At 39.3% G+C, this 20,259-nt stretch overlaps 1 protein-coding gene across 2 annotated transcripts in view; it reads right to left on the bottom strand.

Annotated features, from left to right (window-relative positions):
- Positions 1–20,259, bottom strand: part of ncoa3 (nuclear receptor coactivator 3) — a 47,924-nt gene that overhangs the window by 12,259 nt on the left and 15,406 nt on the right. The window contains exons 1-11 of one of the 2 annotated variants that reach the window (XM_073875990.1): positions 18,993–19,015; positions 10,008–10,112; positions 9,767–9,927; positions 7,962–8,062; positions 7,653–7,827; positions 6,176–6,361; positions 5,997–6,083; positions 3,488–3,631; positions 2,954–3,101; positions 2,049–2,536; positions 14–1,029 (exon numbers count right to left, since the gene is read on the bottom strand). In XM_073875990.1, the coding sequence (XP_073732091.1) occupies positions 14–1,029; positions 2,049–2,536; positions 2,954–3,101; positions 3,488–3,631; positions 5,997–6,083; positions 6,176–6,361; positions 7,653–7,827; positions 7,962–8,062; positions 9,767–9,927; positions 10,008–10,093 (2,592 nt within the window). In that variant the 5' untranslated portion in view covers positions 10,094–10,112; positions 18,993–19,015. Of the gene's footprint in view, positions 1–13; positions 1,030–2,048; positions 2,537–2,953; positions 3,102–3,487; positions 3,632–5,996; positions 6,084–6,175; positions 6,362–7,652; positions 7,828–7,961; positions 8,063–9,766; positions 9,928–10,007; positions 10,113–18,992; positions 19,016–20,259 lie in introns of those variants that run through there. The other variant, XM_055183786.2, reaches the window with a different exon arrangement.

The following is a 20,259-nucleotide window of genomic DNA, read 5'->3' as shown; positions in this document are numbered from 1 at the left end:
ATAAACCCAATACCTCATCTGGTGGTTCGAGCTTGACTTTGGCCCCGTGGTTGTTAGAGTTCGAGGTCGTGACGCCTGAACCTTGCCCTCCCATGACCCCTCTTCCCTCAAGCTCCTCCAACTTTGGCTTGGCCTCTGTGGGATTGGGGTCTTTGGAGTCATCCTTGTTGAGGAGGTAGTGAAGAAGCGCCTGAGGCTTTTTACCTTCTTTCGGACTGAGCTGCTCCGTTTTGGGTTCCAAATTCCTGCCCTCATTGCCCGGGTGATCGGCACCGAGACTGGACTTACCGGTGGCCTCAGCCGTGATGCGAGCCACCTCATCCGGCGTGTTTCCGTTCTTGAGAAGCTTATGGAGTATCTTGTGTTTATCCTGTACGGTTTGAGGGCCGTGGTTTCCGCCGGGACAAGCTGTAGATGAAACTCCTCCCGAACCTTGCTGATTTGCATTATTTCCAGATGAAGATCCAGATGAGGAGGACACGCCCGTGGACGAAGGACTCATAATGCCGCCTCCCGTCTCCTTGGAATCGGGACCCATCGGCGTGGAGGCACGACCTGGGACAGGTCCACCGGTCGCGGCCCCAAGCCCGATGTCTTCGGTCGGGGAGGTGAGCAACTGAAGTAACTTCTTGTGGCCCTTTCCGTCAGAGACTCTCCTGTTGACCTCCGCACCCGTTGATCCCTCCTTACTGGACTGACTGTCTGGTTTATCCATAGTGGTCTCAGATGAAGAGGCCTGCTGTTGATCTACCCCAGTGTTGTGAGAACTCGATGGGCTCTTGGAGTCACCAGAACCGGGTTTGCTGCTGGCGGTTTGGCCTTGCTGATTGGACTGGGTTGAGTTGATGCTGGGAGAGCTGTCGGATTTGTGGGCAGGTGAGCTGAGGGCTGATGGTAGAGAGGAACCCACACCTTCACTAATGGCTTGAAGGGCGTTGAGTGAGCTGCTGGAAAAGGTGCTGCCAACTGTTGGACCAGAAGATCCACCTGTGCCTCCCATACCGACAGGGCCCATTGGCGAATGCATAGCTATGACATAAAGAATATATTAGATATTTCATCTAGACTAACATGGAATCTGCATGCATATATTTTATAATATGGTAAAATGTATTTAAAGGATTAGTCAATTTTCTTTAAAATAAAATCCAGATAATTTACTCACCACCACGTCATCCAAAATGTTGATGTTTTTCTTTGTTCAATCGAGAAGAAACTATGCTTTTTGAAGAAAACATTCCAGGACTTTTCTCATTTTAATGGACTTTAACGGACACCAACACGTAACCGTTTTAATGCAGTTTAAAATTGCAGTTTCAAGGGACTCTGGACGATCTCAAGCGAGTCATGGGGGTCTTATCTAGCGAAACGATTGTCATTTTTGGGTTGCGCCAGCGCGACCTCACGTAATACATCATCACGTCAAGAGGTCACGATGACGTATGCGAAACTAACCCCCAGTGTTTACAAGTGTGGAGAAAGAGGACTGTTCCGACGTTGTTGTATGTAGAATGATACCAGTTAATGTCTTTGTATCAGTTTATTGATTAAAATGGGCCGCAAATGTGCATTTCATATATGTAACACGTCACCTTTCCACGTCATTACGCAATTACGTGAGGTCGTGCTGGCGCATCACACAGCCGGAGGAAGACGAGAAGTTGTGGTTTATAAATGCATATTTTTATTTTTATTGCCAAAAATGACAATCGTTTTACTAGATAAGACCCTTATGCCTCATTTGGGATCGTTTAGAGTCCTTTGAAACCGCAATTTTAAACTGCATTAAAACTGTTATGTGTTGGGGTCCATTAAAGTCCATTAAAATTAGAAAAATCCTGGAATGTTTTCCTCAAAAAACATAATTTCTTCTCGACTGAACAATGAAAGACATCAACATTTTGGCTGACATGGTGGTGAGTAAATTATCTGGATTTTATTAAGAAAATGAACTAATCCTTTAAACTGAGCTGACATTATTTACTGCTAACTGGGAGCCTTTTGCAAGATGGTTGGTAATTTTAATTTATTACATTTAAAACACTCACCTCCAGGTGAAAAGGGACCCATTTTGGGACTCCCTCGTATCCGCGGAGACCCCATGAGATTCTGTTGAGCAGGATTCATTCCAGGGCTTCCCTGGGAAGGACTTGTCATGCCCATACCGTAACCACCGCCATGGAACTGACCTTGCTGATGTTGATTCATGCCAGGATGTCCCATCTGATTCATGGAATTCATCTGATTCATAGAGCTCATCTGATTCATACAGTTCATCTGATTCATGTTCATTTGATTCATCTGGTTCATTTGATTCATCTGATGCATCGGGTTCATCTGATTCATTCTGTTGCCTGGGCCGTACATAGGCCCACCTCGGGGTCCCATGTGAGCTTGCTCATTCATGCCATAGCCCCTTGTATTACCCATGCCCATAGACCCACCAGGAGACATGCCCATCTGGGCATTAGGATTGGCATTTCCCATAACCGATCGCATTACACCACCCTGGTTAGGCCTGTATCCATTTTGCTCCCTCTGTGAAAGAGAGAAAGATAAATGAAATTACAGGCGGCCATTTAGAGTAAACTAATAACGTGTAAATACTCAACAACAACAACAAGTAATGAAAGTGTAGCCAGAGGCAAAGCACTTAAAAACGGCTTTAGAAAACTGCAAATGGAAAGCGAACACAAAGAAAAGCTTTGAGACTAGGTGCTTAAGATTTTATTGGGCAAAACAAGTGACCACAGTATGGGTCATCGATATTTTTAGTCTGTGTTCCTGGAAGAGAGACAATGCAAATTTTTAAAACATTCAAATGAATGATGTGAAAGTTTAGGGGTACTTTAGCAAATGGATGGCCAACAAACATGGACCAAAAGCAATAAAAATCCACTTTAAAATAAGAAAACTGTGTGTATCGGAGAAGTCTAGACGGAGCGCGACCGACCTCTGCAGAAGATGAGTGGAGAGGAAGGTCAGCGGTTCATTGGTGACTGGGTTTCGGCAGAGCTCACTTCGTGTTTGTGCCGTTACTGGAGTGCCGTCTGACAGAGAGAAGCGATAGAGAGGAGTCTCTGCTCTACCATGTATATACGCTGAAGAGAGGAAAGATGAATTAGAAAAGACTATACACAAAATCAATTTATAATAAAAGCTTTTATACCACAGGGCTGTTTAAAGCTTTATTCTGATTGGTTAAGAAATGTTCAATAGGTATGCATTATTTTTTGATAAAAGCACACCTAACCTGTCAAATGTCTTAAAATAACCACCAGAGCAATGTCTGTGTAAACCGTGGTATAAGCAGAATAATTGATGACAGCAATCCGCTTCGCATTATGTCACATTACCACCTTGGGTGTGCATTATTTTCGAATAATTCAATGGCTTAACTTGCATATAATGTGTAACTATCTGAAGTGTATATAGCTCAGAATATAGCTTAGCAATATAGATGCTATGCAAGTATAAATTGACCTACCTTCCTGGTAGTGTCTCTTGTACGACCAGGGTTGGCCATCACTGCGATGCAGGAACATCTGCATACACCTGCGCACTAAATCCTCCCAGCCAGGGCGCATGGTGGTGTGCAACAGACTCTGTTGCTCAATCTCGATCAGCTTACCTGTGATCAAAGACACAAATGCATGTTAATATAAAAGTACATTGTCTGCAGAAAATGTGAGTGAACTATGCAGCTGATAGGGTGTTCTGTTTCGTGTGGTTGGTAAGTGGTTACTTACTGACACAAAATGCCAGACTCTGATTAACCCATTTACTCCTAAAACCCCTAAAACCTATGTTATTCTAGGATAAATACCCTTATCTCCTGAGGGTTTTCAGAAAAAATACTAAGAATTGTCAACGTCTACCAAAAACGTAATATCTAAGCCTCTGTAGCACTTTAGAAACATGAAATAAAAGTAACGGGCGGTAGATGTAATGTTTTTGGCATGCAGCATCAGGCGCAAATGGGCTCACAATATGGCTTGGGTGGTACCTTGCTAAATTTTGGTTTATGGGATCTATTCAACCCATTTTATCATTTACCAAGTGACGATCAGCAAGCACATTTCTTGCGAATTGCAATTAACCTCAATTTCGAAACGCAATGAAAAGCTACGGTAGCTGCCACAGGACAAACATGTCCCAACGTTGGGACGAAACGCACTCTGTAGAGCAGTTTGTCTGTTTAGGGCTACTGTAGAAACATGACGGCGACTTTTATGCAAGGAGAACCACGGCGTATGTAGATAAAAACAGCTAATTTTAAGGTATTATAAACAATACGGTTCATTATGTAAGGTCTTTATACACCACTAATAATATAGTTATGTATATTATATTGCACTTATGTCAAGAGATCCTTTTAAAAGTTACACAATACATCTTTAAGACAAATATAACAAATTTCTTATTGTTCATTTAAAGGAATACTTCACCGATTTAGCATTCAGCTTTGTATCTGTAGAAACCCGGCAGTATTACTGAATGACCATGTTTCCCTCCATCATTTCCCCCTGAGAGGAGAGATATCTGCATTTTGGTTCTGCAAAAAAGTCCTCCGATGATGCAAAAATCGTCATATTACATCATCGGAGGACTTTTTTGCAGAACCAAAATGCAGATATCTCTCCTCTCAGGGGGAAATGATGGAGGGAAACATGGTCATTCAGTAATATTGCCGGGTTTCTACAGATACAAAGCTGAATGCTAAATCGGTGAAGTATCCCTTTAATTACTTGCTTATTTATTATTTATCATTACTTGCTATGTTTTATTATTATTATTATTATTATAATAAATGTTATAAAATATTATATGTGACCCTGGACCACAAAGTCGCACAGGTATATTTGTAGCAATAGCCAAGAATACATTGTCTGGGTAAAAACAATTTTATTTTTATGCCAAAAATCTTTAGGATATTAAGTACATAAAATAATTGGAAAAATTCCTACTGCAAAATATCAAAACTTTATTTTTGTGAGTGGGTGCAGTTGGTGCAGGACGTCCTTTGAACAACTTGAAAGGCAATTTTTTGTACCCTCAGATTGCCTTCGGCCAAATATTGTCCTATCCTAACCATAAATCAATGGAAAGCTATTTTATTCGGCTTTTAGGTGATGTATAAATCTTAATAAAAAAAAAGAACACTTATGACTGCTTTTGTGGTCTAATGTCACATATAATGTTACAAACATATCTTTAATGTTATAAAGTTCCCAAGAAAACATTTTATAAATCTCAGCAATACCTTCAACAACCCCCAGGGGTCCCCAAATCCCTAGTAAAACATCCAATTTTAAAGTGCACCTATTTCATTGCTAAATAACGTTATTTTGTGGTATACTACAATGTGTTTGCGTGGTTTATGGTTAAAAAACACATTATTTTCCACATACCGTACATCTTTGTAGCTCTAAATACACTGCTTTCCTCAAACGCATTGATTTTGTACAAAACTTTTGTACAAAAAAAAAGCGCTTGTGTCCCTGATTGGCCAGCTAATCTGTAGATTGTGATTGGCCTGAAAACATCTCACATCAGCCGGAAAAGTGACGCTCCTTACCATGTTTGAAAGATTCGATCCGTGTATTTGTTGTAGTCCAAGAAAAGAGATTTACAATGGAAACGATAACTTGCGTCATCGTTTACTTTGGGGTTTGTACCTTTTGCCTATAGTTAACATGTTCTAATACACACTTACACACCAAAAGAAATATAAAAACGTGACTCGGACCATAGTTGCTCTTTAATGTAGTTTAAGCACACCTCTCCTGAACCAACCACACTAACATCATGTTATCCCTGATGTCCACAGCACAAATGATGCATGCCTATTTACACACCAAAGTTGATCACTTACAGTTAATCTTAATCAAGCAAACACACAGTGTTCACATTAAACTGCCGTTTCCTTTCAAAGCAGCATTTGCTCTGCAAGCATGTAATAAATTTCACCCGAACGTCTTCACGATTGATTTAACCTGATAGCTCGTGTCTAGTGCTGAATCGCTCCGTCCTCTCCACAGCCGTCACTCTCCGTGCTACACAAATCATGCAGGACTGCAGGTCTAGGAGAGAATTAAAAACATTCATTAACTCTAAAATCACCACCGTGAGTACCAAGTACTAATTTGTGACACTCCGACATCAGATGCATTACCTTCCCCTTCCTCCATCATAGCTTTAGGCTGCGTGAGAGCAAAACACTGCATGGTCTCATAGCGTGGCCCACCGGCCCCCTCTTCTCCTCCGGGACCTCCATGACCAAACTTCACCAGCATGCGACAGTTAAACGTATGACTCTTCTGACGGGAGGCATCACCACCCCATGACACACTGTTGGGACCTAAACAAACATACAAAAATGGGATACATATATAATAGCAATGCCTGTGTTTTATCAATGTGCAGGGTTCCCACATCTTAGTTAACTTCAAATTCAAGGACCTTTCAAGGACTTTCCAGGACCAATACCCTTAAATTCAAAGACTAAATGTGGGGACACATTTCAAGGGGGAGCATCGTGTTAACTTTTAAGATACATTGTAACAGTTCCCTTTCGAGGGAACTCGTGCTGCGTCACTGCGGTGACAATTTGGGACGCCTCCAGGGGTAAGTGCGTCTGAATGAAAATATCAAATTCAACCAATGGTGAAGCTTAACAACAAAGACAGGGTCAGGCGGGAGCCAGGAAGTATATCGCTACCTGAAATATTGCCAAAGATGGCATTACAGGGACGCAGGAAGTATGGCAAGGGAGATGCAGCGTCTCTTTCCCTTCTCAGGTAACAACAGGTACATATGTAACCCGAGACGTTTTGATGTGTCAAACACAACTATGCAAAAAAGCATTTTGGTATGAATCAACATTTGCATACAGAAGATATAAGCATTTAAAGCGAACAGTTTAGCATGTGTGCTTAAAAGGCTAGAATTTGTATGACATTATCCTGCACTACACAGGGAATAATATGGATTTTTTGCATAAAATAGATTCAAGCACTTTCAATGACCTGTATCTATGTATGTATATTTTCAAAAACTTCCCAGGGCCTTGAATTTTTTCCCAGACTCACAAACCTTTAAGGACCCGTGGGAACCCTGAATGTGGTGGCATTTAAACGCATGCTCGATGTTGATTGAAAGGATGCAGGTTTGAGCACATCAAGGATGAAAGCCTGTTATGCGAGATGATGGTGGTAGTCAAATGGTTTGGGAACTAGACCAGGGGTCTCCAACCTTTTGTGAGCAAGGGCTACCACAATGGATAAAACAATCTGAAGGGCTACTTTTTCTTTTACTTGTTGCTTTTTTTACTTATGTTTACTTATGTTTTATCATTGTTTAAAATGTTAACATACATATGAAATAAATAAATAATAAAATTGAGATTATTAATAGAATGTGCTTTGGCGGGCAACTCGCAGACTCCGTGCGGGCAACCTCATGCCCGCGGGCACCATGTTGGAGACCACTGGTCTAGACAATGTAATATTTTACTTTAAAAGATGAAGTTATTGAGCAAGGCACTCACCAAAACTTACCAAAAGTGATAATATGCCTACATGTGTACATTTATGCATTGTTGTACCATAAAAGAGCAACATCCCCATAGCGTGTGCTTGCATAGCTCTTACCATTGCTTTTGGGAAGGTTTTTATGTAGCTCTTCTCTATCCTCCTCATGCAGTATGTTATAGATGCTGGTGTTGATGAGCTCCTCCTGTTTATACTGCAGATATTGAGTTACGTTATCGGACACGAAGACGATGCTGCCTTCACGACTCACCACAAACAAGAACCCATCCAGAGCCTGAAAGAGACACATTATTAAAGTATCATAATCAAATAAGCGTTGCACATTAACAAATCAATACAAAGATGCTAGCATGAGGGAAAGCATACGCTCCACTGGTGACTTTTGACCTTTTAGGGCTCAAATCTAACCTGCAGCAGCAGAGGGCCCAGATGGTCCTTGTCGATGACCCCTTGACCGGTAGACGACACATCCGCCTTCTGGACGTCATCATCCCCACATGAGCTTTTACCTGGATGGTGAACATGAATAGTGGGGTGATTCTCACGAAACCATTGAAACACCACGGCACTAATGATTTTTCAGCTTTAAAATGTGTAATATAGTAACATTAAAAAGCATCAGAATTAACACAATACTGTGTTCTACCTTGCACAATGTGTGATTTCAACATAAGAATTTATAATTGTAAATTTGATCTCATTTTCTGCTGAAATTCTCATTACCGCAATGTGTCCGGCTGTGTTTGAACATGCGTTATGTTGTAATTTAATCAAATTAACACAAAAATATTAAGAAAAAAAAGGATGTTTTGCTAGACGACTTTAGATGACAGAAAAAATATTTACTGAATATTCATGTATAATAATAATGAAGAAAAATTAGAAAAATTATGTGTCCATGCCTGATGTTCTCATCCTCCGCAACACTTTTTGAGAACAGTTTAAGCACACATACAGAATTTTAATAAAGTTTGATTTTGAGTGACCAAGCACATGGACCAGTTACTTCAAGATGGCTACCAGGTAAGATCATTTTTTTACAGTTAATTTGAAATATTGTTTTGTCAGAATGCTTACACGACATTTTGATTATCATTACCGCAACAGATGCTTATTAAATGTTAATTTAATTAATAGAAGCATAATACTTTGATTTTAAATGCATGTGCAGAATCTCCAAATTATGTTCTTTCAGGTTTGTCATGTCATTTTGAAAGTATGTCAGTGTTGATGTTTTCTGACTGTTGCGGTAATGAGATTTTTTTAGGACTAATTTTTTAAATTATGTTACAAAAAGTGTGAAATGATAAGTAAAAGTTTTTAAATTAATGTTCCCATTTACTCCAGACTTTGTTTTTCAATGTCTGGTGGGAAAAAAAGTAAATTTAAGCAATTTTTACATTTTCATGCTTGACATTTTTAAAACCAAGTTTTCGTGAGAATCACCCAGTGTTTAAAAATGACTTTTTTGGGAAAAGCACCTGCTGTTGTGAATATATTTTTCATTTAATCATTGTAGGTTTTATCCAATAGAATGTCAAATACGAATAACAACACCAATGCCTATTCACTGGGTGAACTACGGGTTATAATGTTTAAATAACAAAAGGCATGCATAGGCCTGTCTTGCACTCGAACTTGGCAAAGCACTACCCAAATAAGTTGCTACCCGTGCATTTCTCAGACTGCACTTATGAATGAACTATGTAATTACGCTTTTATGAAGATAAACAAGTGCATCGTTGAAAAAACATACATATTATTGTAGTAAATTATTTATTGAATTTGGTCAAATCTGATTCTAAATTTAACATTTTTGTCCATAAGTGTTTATTACAGTAGTGTAATGCAAGCTGCTATGCTGATCTTCTCATATAAAAGCAACCTTTGTCTTGTGTTAATCGTCTTGTTTGTTACTAGACAACCCAGACTCCTGGTTGATGGAAGATCCCGGTTTATCATCCACACGAAAGGTCATGTTTGTGTACTATTAAGAAGTTGCTAAAAATTGTGTTTTCTCACACCTAGTAAATGGCAGAGGTGTTGCATAATTACACAGAGTTGCGAAACCAACCATGCAGTACAACAACGCCTCACCTGCCACCAGGTGGCAGCGTTTTATGAAAAGTGTAAATGTGTTTGTTTCATCACCCTGTGTCTGTGTGTTTAGTAAATATTTTCACTTAAAGAGCAGAGTTTGAGCAGACGTGCACCTTGCTCTTTGATCTGTCGTATCTGGCGTACGGTCTCTTTAAGGATGGCACATTTGTCTGGTTTGACATTGAAGCTGTCGATGTCGCTGAGGTTGGCCGAAATCAGTTCGGCGAGTTCCTCAATATATTTGCTCTCCTGTTCCCTCCTGCGTTTATCACACCTGTAAAACACACGAAGAGCAATTTTAAACCTTGACATGGATGGGGCGATACAGCATGCGTCACATATTTGTTTTCTTACCCTTGCCCCGGTGTGTCGCACGTGGAGAGTTTGCGTTTCCGGTCTGAGCACAGGGGCTCAAGTGAGTTCTCACCCACCCCACTCATGTTTAAATCATATCAGCACCTAACAAAAACACATGCAAACACACATAAGTACCCAAACAGTATCTTCTCAAAGGCATTTCTGCTCCACCACAAGTGCAATACTAATAAATAGAAAGCTGACTTTGGCATTCAGCACAATGCACTTGAAGGCTTCATCTCTTTTCAAATAGGTCCGGTGCGAAACTCTGTGTATGTGTGCGTCTCAGGCTTATTTTTAAGTGTTCCCACATACAGCTGAATGCGCGGAATGTTCCAGGCCTCAGCAGTGCTGCTGTATGTGTGTGTATTTGTGTATGTGTGTGTGAGAAAAGACACTGATTATGATGGAGTGAAACAGGGCCCCGGGGGAAATGGATCAACCCTTAGTGTGTTTATGTGTGTGTGTGTATTTCTGAAGCAAGGACTGGGTCAATTATCTCCATCCATGAAGTCGTACGCAGGAGAACGTATAAATTAATTCTAGAAATGATTTAATTAAAAAAAGAAACGCTGATGCATCTCAATTACGGTACTTAAAATGAAATAAAAATCTTCTTACGGACACAAAACATGAAGAATCTGATTATTATGAGAGTCTCCGCCCCTCTCCACTCGCTATATGTCAAAAACATATGACATAATGTCTCTCCTCCGCATGTTTCATTATGACACACATTCGCACCACGTCTTCCTACTTTTACCGTCATTGCACCGCCCATTTCACCAACCGCAACACTTCCTCTTCTGTAGTGACACTTTTTACTTCTCCGTCTGCCTGTACTCTCTCTCTTGTGTTTTTTTTTTGTGTTACTGGTAGTGTCAATATCATTTCTTTTACTTTCGGAAATTACAACACCGTCATTAGCGCCTGTGCATGAATATACATCGCCAATAAACATAAAGATTTACAGTGGCCACCAAAATAATACAAACACTTAAGCTTCACCTAAAAATATTTTAATGTGAATGAGATAAATAATAAGATGTAAAACCAAGTAGGGCTGTCACAATGATTAAATAATTGCGATTGTTTGACCTCATCGCGATGATTTCAGATCACCGCAATGATTGCACATCTCTCTAAAAAACACAAGGGGGAGCTGCAGTGCCTGTATAAGCGAGACCGCGTCAGATTACTTTTAAATGTGTGTTATGTGTATTTATATTTACTGCTAGGTAAACCTTGCAAACGGTTTAATTTAAATAATCACAACAATATGTACAAATTATTTCATAAACAAAGAAAAAAATTTCAAAGCAATAAAATAAATCTCAATTAATCGTCACAATTTATTAGACAATTAATCATCAGCCAAATTCCATAACCGTGACAGCCCTAAAACCAAGTGGCATTTATTTTAACAGCAAAGTGTAATTTCTGTGCCACTGGTGTCACCAAATGGACTCGCAAAAATAATGGCTGTCCGGCTCTGAACTGACGCCATCGGTTGAGTCAATGCTGTCGTGTCAGGAGGCTAAAACAAACAATGCGATGTTTTGATAGCAGCACAAAGCACAGTAAGCTGGTATGGGAGAAAGTATTTACCATTTAAAATGTCCTTTAAAAACAGACTGTGTACGTTGTTTCAAACAATGTGTATTAGGTTAGGTTTTATTGTCAAAATGATAGATAAACTGTTGAAAATGAATAAAAAAATATTTACACGCATTCTGGTTATCGAATGTAAGCGAAACACATTGAAGTAATTAAATACACCTGTGTTACCCGGCTAGAGCTCTGTGAACTTCAGGTGAACTGACTTCATGCATACACTAAAAATGACCTTGGGACCAGATGGTTAACAGCAACTGCAAAAAAAAAAAAATCCTAAAAAAAAGCAAGGTTAATACCGAGAAAACCATCTAGCATAATTTGCCAGCAGATGCCACTTAGTTAGTTTAATGTTGCAATACGTTTGAAAGCGCAACTTAGGTGTCCAAATATTTTTTGGAGTCACCGTGCATCCACAGACGCACGTCCGTCAATCCTTCCTTCTTCGGTCCATTCCAATCATTCTTACTGTCTTCCCCTGCTGTTATCACTGCGGTCTGCTGTATGTGTGCATGTGTTTGAGTGTGTTTGTTTTAAAGCCCTGACCTTGCCCCGTGCCTGACCCCTCCCAGAGTTCAGCGGAAATCTCAGAGCACGGCCATCGGGTCGCAGTCTTTTCCCCTTCCCTCACCGAAAACACACACATGCTCGAGGAGAACACACAAACACACGGTTTGCCCTCCGTCACCCTCAAAACACTCGGTATGAGCTCATCATTCCTAAACTCGACTGTTAGACATTACACAACCGTGCCTATGCCGCAGCGCACTGCCTGTGCTGACACGTACGGCAGTCTGTCACAAATCTACAACACGCACAGAATAATCTGATCCAGAACACTTTGCGGTCTCAGTTCACACTTTGTTCACTTAAATCCCTTCTTTCAGCTTTCATTTGGCAGTGGAGTGGAACGGCAGAAGGGTTAAGTTTGTGACTGTGTTGGGCACAGGGCACCACTCAAATTAAACACCATGTCCTTGAAGGTAAGTTTAATCTTTTATTGATAACACCGCCATGTGGTTTCAAACCCAAATGACTTTCTTTAGTGGTGTTTCGCAGAAAAAAAGGTTTAATGGAGATATAATCCATTCGCCACTGATTACGAAAATCTCTTATGGAAGAGGCCTTTGCACATTTAATGCACTTCTAAAGTCTTACTCTTCGCTATCCTTTCTGAATAAAGGTAATAGGGTCACAAAAATGGTCAATATTCTGATATACACTTACCTAAAGGATTATAGGAACACCTGTTCAATTTCTCATTAATGCAATTATCTAAACAACCAATCACATGGCAGTTGCTTCAATGCATTTATGGGGTGTGGTCTTGGTCAAGACAATCTGCTGAACTCCAAGCTGAATGTCAGAATGGGAAAGAAAGGTGATTTAAGCAATTTTGAGCATGGCATGGTTGTTGGTATTTCACAATCTGCTTAGTTACTGGGATTTTCACGCACAACCATTTCTAGGGTTTACAAAGAATGGTGTGAAAAGGGAAAAACATCCAGTATGCAGCAGTCCTGTGGGCAAAAATGCCTTGTTGATGCTAGAGGTCAGAGAAGAATGGGCCGAATGATTCAAGCTGATAGAAGAGCAACTTTGACTGAAATAACCACTCGTTACAACCGAGGTATGCAGCAAAGCATTTGTGAAGCCACAACACACACAACCTTGAGGCGGATGGGATACAACAGCAGAAGACCCCACCAGGTATCACTCATCTCCACTACAAATAGGAAGAAGAGGCTACAATTTGCCCGAGCTCACCAAAATTGCACAGTTGAAGACTGGAAAAATGTTGCCTGGTTTGATGATTTATCATTTTGCGTTGTTGTCCGCGTTGACGTGCAAACACACGTGGAGAACGCTGATAGGCAGTATTCACGCGTGTAACCACAGTAGCAGCGCAACCGTCAATTAAAAAAGCAGCTTGGCAAGTTAACCCACAAACGAAGAAACAACAACAACTTGTTGCGCATGATTTGAGAAGACCAGCAATGATGAAGTAAATAAACAGTGACTTTTGTTGCAGTTTGAGTTAATCACTCCTCAATCTTTGTTTTCACCGTCGCAAATGGAAATACCTCTGACGCAGTTTTTTTACCTGACTGGAGGGGTTCTGGTGGACCAATCCCAACGCTTGCGGTCCGCGTAGAACTGAAGCACTGTTAAAAATTTTGCGAGGTGCACGTCAGGCTAACCTATGGCGTAGCTACAGCGTAGAGCTTACATACACGACTATAAATTGGGCTTAAGAGTGTTGTTCCCACTCCCTGGCACGTAGGAAATATCAGAGCCCCTGTGCTTTAATGACGTGCTCGGATTAATGGCATCAGTTTTAAGAAGGTCGCGGTCATGACAGTGTTGCCCTTAGAGTAAATCAGCTTCTTGTTTTGTCCACCAATCTAGTGGGTTGTCATCATCAATGAGTAAAAATTGAAAGAATAAATAAATGAAAACTATTTCCCTGTCCCCGATACTATCATGTATCGGCAATCTCACTGGCTTACAATAAAACAATCTCACAATGGGGCATATCTCCCAACACTAGTGAGGGAATTTTTTGGGGGTAAATTATCCCATTTTCAAGTACAGTTCCATCCTCATTGATAGCCTGCCTACACCTGCAACAAAACCAGACACCACATCAACATTCTGCTCAAGAGAGCATCAGGGAGTGAGAATGTGTGTGAATGCGAACGTGAGCAGATGAACGCAATGAGTGAAAGGCTAAGCGAACAGCGAGAGATCTTCAGTCTTAAAAATGAGCGCTTCACATACGCCTTTAATTAAGCAGATGGGGAAGATGTGGAAAGTAGAAGCTGGAGGCCAAAATCAAGGATACAGACTGAAATGTCTGCATGTATGTTACTTTAACGCTTTAGTTCAAGAAACATATCACACAAATCTTCCGTCAATATTTACAGACTCATAAGTTGTGCTAAACTTGGGTAATGTTTATAGGGCTGCATAAAATTGGGGGGCAATGTATATTGCGATGGGAGAAATACTAGATGACTTAAAAGCTTTGAGAGGAATTAAATTCTGCCTTGCATTTCTTGTATAGCTCTGGTAAATTGATGGAAATAGTTGCGTGGTGGTATTACATACCTCTTGTCAAGCGACCAGATCGTGTTAATAAAAACTTCTTTAAAATTGTCACCATGTCTTTTTCAAGGTGAAATATTATTGAATCTGTGCATTGTTTGAAACTGTTCTCATATGGTGTAATACCGGCGAATACAAAAAGCACACAGCATATTCTGCATGTTTTATGATGTGACTACTACAGATGTGCGCATTGCGAAGTCGAGGCGATATTATTTTGCAGTCCTACTGTTTAATATGTAACACAGAAAAAAGGCTAAAGAATCTCTATACAATATACGATAATCCGAAGCAACCAGATGCTTTCAAGTAAAAAAAAGAAAAGTGCCATTAAAGTAGTAGTCTATGCAAAGCATGCATTATATTTCAAATCTTCTGAGGCCATTTAATAACTTTAATTTCAGGTTCTTACTCCCACAAAGTAAACATTCACTCATAACAGTCACATCCGCATTCATGGTGCTATTACAGTGCATTTTGATATTCTTACTATATGAAAAGACTCATGCGTCTTAAGAAATTATCTTTTTAATGCTTAACAGAAAACAATAACAGCATTTTAAACAACACCGTAGGGGTGAGTGAATAATGACAAAACTTTCATTGGGGGTAAAACTATTCTTTTAAGGATATTAGGATGCCATTGCACAGTGATGCAACTCACTCAGCTCACCTTTTGAACCCCTTACAAAAAAAATGCATTGTATTTGATAAAAACATATATAAGAGCAGTGCTTATTATAGCAAAGCTCTTGCAGTAACCTCTCCCACAATGCACTGGAGAGGCATCACTAAGTGAAGATGCATTTCCATTCCTTCTGAGAATAATGATTATTTTAATGGAAAAGTTATCGAGAATACCCGAATCAGGAAGCAGCAAAAGGAGGCATCCTGTTTGCGCTTTTCCACACACGCACGGTTTTGCGTCACTACTTCCTCTTCCTGGAAAAAGCCGCTGGCTCTGTGCAATCGTATTTACATATTCAACCTCATGGGTTCAACTGGTCTGTCTTCTCTCAGAAGCTAATTTGTCTATCTGTCTCTTTCGGTGTGCGTATTTGTTTCATCCTTCTAAATACCCTCATCTCTCACCCCATCTTATGAAGAACCGTACAGGCTTAACTCATATTTTTCAAAGCACCATTTAGTAAAATATTTTTGATTTATTTAGCCTATATTTAACAGGTGATGTCCCATTGAGATATCCAATTCTCTTTAGGAAGGGAGCCCTGGAGCAACAATGAAAATTATTTTTTTTATGAAAAAGAGTTGTTTCTGATACTGTACCTTTAAGACTACATGTAAATGACCTCTGATATGATTGGCTAACCGTCATTCACCCATGGACCAAGTAACTTGCCTTGCCTTACTATTTCATTACGCACCAACATATAAATACAAAACTAATTTAAAAATAAAATATTGCAAGCTGTTGTACCACAGTGGTTTTAAAACACTTTCTATGATCTTTAAGTGTGTTCAACCAAATATATCCACCACCACATTTTTGGATACTTATACATTATCTAGATTGAAAGGTAAGAATAGTTTAATAATAAAGACTGGAGTATGAAAAACTCTACAAATTCTACAGATAGAGGCTATAAGCATCCTACTAGAAACCACAAGCATCCTATCCAATCCCCGATCCTGTCTCCTCAGCCTGTTTCCCTGACGACCAGTAGGGTAACGTCTTAATATCCCATCGCGCCTTGACCCCACACAGAGAGTACCTGCATTATTGATGGGCCTGCCTCCTGTCACCACATACACACACAACACACACGGTCTACTTAAGCACCTCAGAGCCCCTCCATACATATCAACGGTGAGATTCAATGGGCCATACAAAACCATCACACTGAGTTAAGGGGTGAAATACATTATTGAAAAGAAACAGACGTGTAATTATATCAGAGGTACCTGCAATTGCCGGGTCTCTGTGTGTATTAAGGGGTTATCAAGTTATTTAATAAATTGTGCATTAACATTAATGATGTTATTATCTTGTTTTCAATACCTCATAAAAATTGCATTAGGCACATTTTACAAACCTGTAGCTGCGCGTTTTAAACAAGCTGCCACTTATAAAGTAGGAAACGCAAAGCATAACCAATTGCAATGGCCACTGGCCAGCAAATTACACAGGATTGCCGTTATCCAGTTTCACATTTTTCATCTTCCAGAAACAAATTAAGTTCGCTAATGCGCTTTCAATCTTCATTTTAAAGGTATAAACCGATCAAAAGAAGTAAACTTACAACTACACTGTAAAAAATACTTTGCTGCCTTAAAGTCTTTTGTTAAATCAACTCAGATTTACAAGTCATAACAACAGAGATGAGTTGTCACAACTTATAAAATATAGTTGAGAAAAGTCAACTTAATTTTATAAGTTATAACAACTCACCTGTAGTTATAACAACTCATCTCTAGTCGAGATAAATAATAGTAAGTTGAAATGACTTGTAAAACCGAGTTGATTCAACAAAAAAATTTAAGGCAGCAAAGTATTTTTTACAGTGTAGGGATGCATAACGATTAAACGCGATTAATCTACAGCAGAATAAAAGTTTTTGTTTACATCATATATGTGTGTGAACTGTGTATAATAACTTTGTATAGATAAATACACACACACATGCATGTATATTTAAAGCTCACGTAACACATGCTGTTTCTGCATTTCTGATATTAATTCTGGAGTACCCATCGAGAAGTATGACATCCTTTATATCTCCGAAGAGTCTTTAGTTTAATCAGATTTATAAAAGAAAGATTAGCTTTACCGAATCTTTCCGATAACGTACGAAAAAATGAAGGAGGAGGAGTTACTACAGCGGGTGGAGCGAGTACGAGTCATGCAACACTATACAACACTTATAACTTATGATTCACTACATGTTCGTGTCATTTATATAATGTGCACGTGCCTTTTTCCAACATAAGACGCAAAACTCTGCTGCTACCCCGAATAATAAACTATATCCATTGTTTTCATAAGGCTGTATTTCTTCTCCTTACATCCCAAAACACACTTCTTCTTTCGTGCCATTGTTGAGTTTTGAAATTAAACAAAGCTGTATCGCGTGATAAGATGTTTGCAAGTTGTAGCGTCTCCCGCTGATTGACGGGTAGGCAGGGATTTCCGGGGGAAGTGCCCATATAAAGAAGTGATACGTATAGACAACCCCTGAAACGTCAGTTGGACCTGTAATCGAAAAAAAACTTTCCGAAACTTGTACGAACCCTGGCGAAGTGCATTCGGCACGGAAATACTCTGTAACATGTCCAACTGCTTTTTTGACACTTTGCCTACGTTTAGCATGAGGAAACAACTCTATAACCGTGTTAATAAGTCAGAATGCTTGAAATACCATTGAACCCCCCCTTTAAGAAATGTTTACATGTGTATATAGATTTGTATATTTATGTTTAATTTATATATATATGTAAAATTATACATGCATGTGTGCATATTTATACATAATTATTATTATTCACAGTTCACACAAATATATGATGTAAACAAAAACATTTATTCTGCTATAGATTAATCGCAATGCATCCCTACTTACAACCCTTCCAAAAAGCGTTAAATAAAATTCACGCTCACATTGAATCTGGACTGGAAAGAGGACTCGGATCTCTTAAAATAGAGTCTGCTTAACTGACTTGCACTTAATAGTTTACATTTATGCATTTGCCAGACACTTTTAACCGAAACGACTTGTAGTGCAATACAAGGTATGCATTTTTTATTAGCATTGGTTCGAACCTATGACCTTTTGCTCTACGTCTGAACAAGCATACAGGATGATCTTGCATTGTTACTATTGAGGGTTAAATCCTTAAATCTTTCACTGGTTTAAGGATTTAACCCTTAATAATTACATCAGTTAATCAGAGCTTCTTTAAGAATTTCAAAATACACATGACTGCATACAATATATCTGCCCAGTCATGTTTTATCGAGACGAGAAGTGCATACTTGTATGCAATCACGTTGGTAACGTAGATAAATACAGACAGTGTAAATCATGCATACAAATGCAATGCATCATTTTATCTTTAAAAAAAAAAGAGAATAGAAAGAGTGAATAAAGCTCAGTGAACGGATGATGAATGCAGGAGCCATTCAGACCCAGAATAGCCAACACATTATGGCAGAGTCTGAAATAAGGCATGAAATCTGATCTCAGTGAAACGCTAAATAACAAACACACGCAACAGACAATGACATGCACACTGTGGCTTCACCAAAATCTATTTAGACGTATGCCACCTCATCCTCCACTGGCCACTGGACTTCTGCTGCAGAACAGAGCAGTCCTGAGTGTGTTCGTGCAGCGGCTATCACAGAGAGACAGCAAGTGAATAAGATGAGCTGAGGTAGAACAAAAAAAAGAGAAATAGGGAGAAAGAAAACAGACCACAGTTAAAAAACAAGAGACAGAGAGTGTCTGTGATTGGAGGAGGAGGGCCGGAGAAGGCGAGCAAGACAGAGAACAATAGAGAACAGCCCAGACACGCAGACAAGTGGCATGCATGTGTGTACATGTGCAGAAATCCAAAAGCTTTTTGCAGTAAAACTCCACGTTTACTCCGTTCACTCGTGTGGTGCAGCAAAAAAAGTGGGAAAGATTTTTATATCTAAAAAAATTTACAGTAATATGATGCTTAAGTGTCTGGCCACACCACTACCATATGTGACCCAGTCTGTGAAAATCCATTCCAGCTTAAGTACATGTTTTGGGTAATTTACTGTTTTCTACATAAACTTCATCCTTGATAATGTAAAGAGCATTCTGGAAAAATATTACTTTAATATCTTTAATATTGACTAAGTAAGTCCATAAAATGAATGTAATCAACGATTGAATCAATGCTCCTAAACTCATAATTAGATTATAAGATTTAGCATGGATTTCACACACAGGGCACTTAGGTTTAAAAAAGTGTTGCATGGTTTCATTTGATTTTGTGATTATTTTGAATAATATTTGTATTGAAAATGCGATAAACGTTTAATACAACTACGTTCAATTGTGATAAACCTATAAACCATCAAGCAGTGTCTTTCACTTTCCAAAAAATTCATTCTATGAACGGCTGCTAACTAAAACGCTAAGCCTAATACTTAGCGACACAAAATAAACTTTATTGTACATTCTTAAAAATAAAGGTGCTGCACAATGCCATGGCACAACCATTTTTTGGAAAATGGTTCCATAAAGAACCTTTAAAGGAGCTGTATGTAGGTTTTTGACTGTACTAAATAAAAACTACTATAATATATTTGTAAATATTTTGGAAAATGCTTGTACATAAGCTGGAAAACAATGCTGTGGCCAGTTATTCTCTTTCTGAAATGCATCTTCCGATCCGGTTTTTGTTTGGGTCTGTGTGATCCTGCCCACTGCCAATTTACCCAATAGTGCAGTTTAAATAAAGGCCGCAATGGCTAATAATTGTGACCTCCGGTGAACGCAACCTCCGAAATGAGCCGCAGATTGAGTCATAAAAA

The sequence above is a fragment of the Misgurnus anguillicaudatus genome, chromosome 14 (assembly GCF_027580225.2).
Source record: "Misgurnus anguillicaudatus chromosome 14, ASM2758022v2, whole genome shotgun sequence".
NCBI classification, from domain to species: Eukaryota; Metazoa; Chordata; class Actinopteri; order Cypriniformes; family Cobitidae; genus Misgurnus; species Misgurnus anguillicaudatus.
The sequence above is the reverse complement of the archived record's forward strand: the minus strand, read 5'-3'. Positions and strand labels throughout refer to the sequence as shown.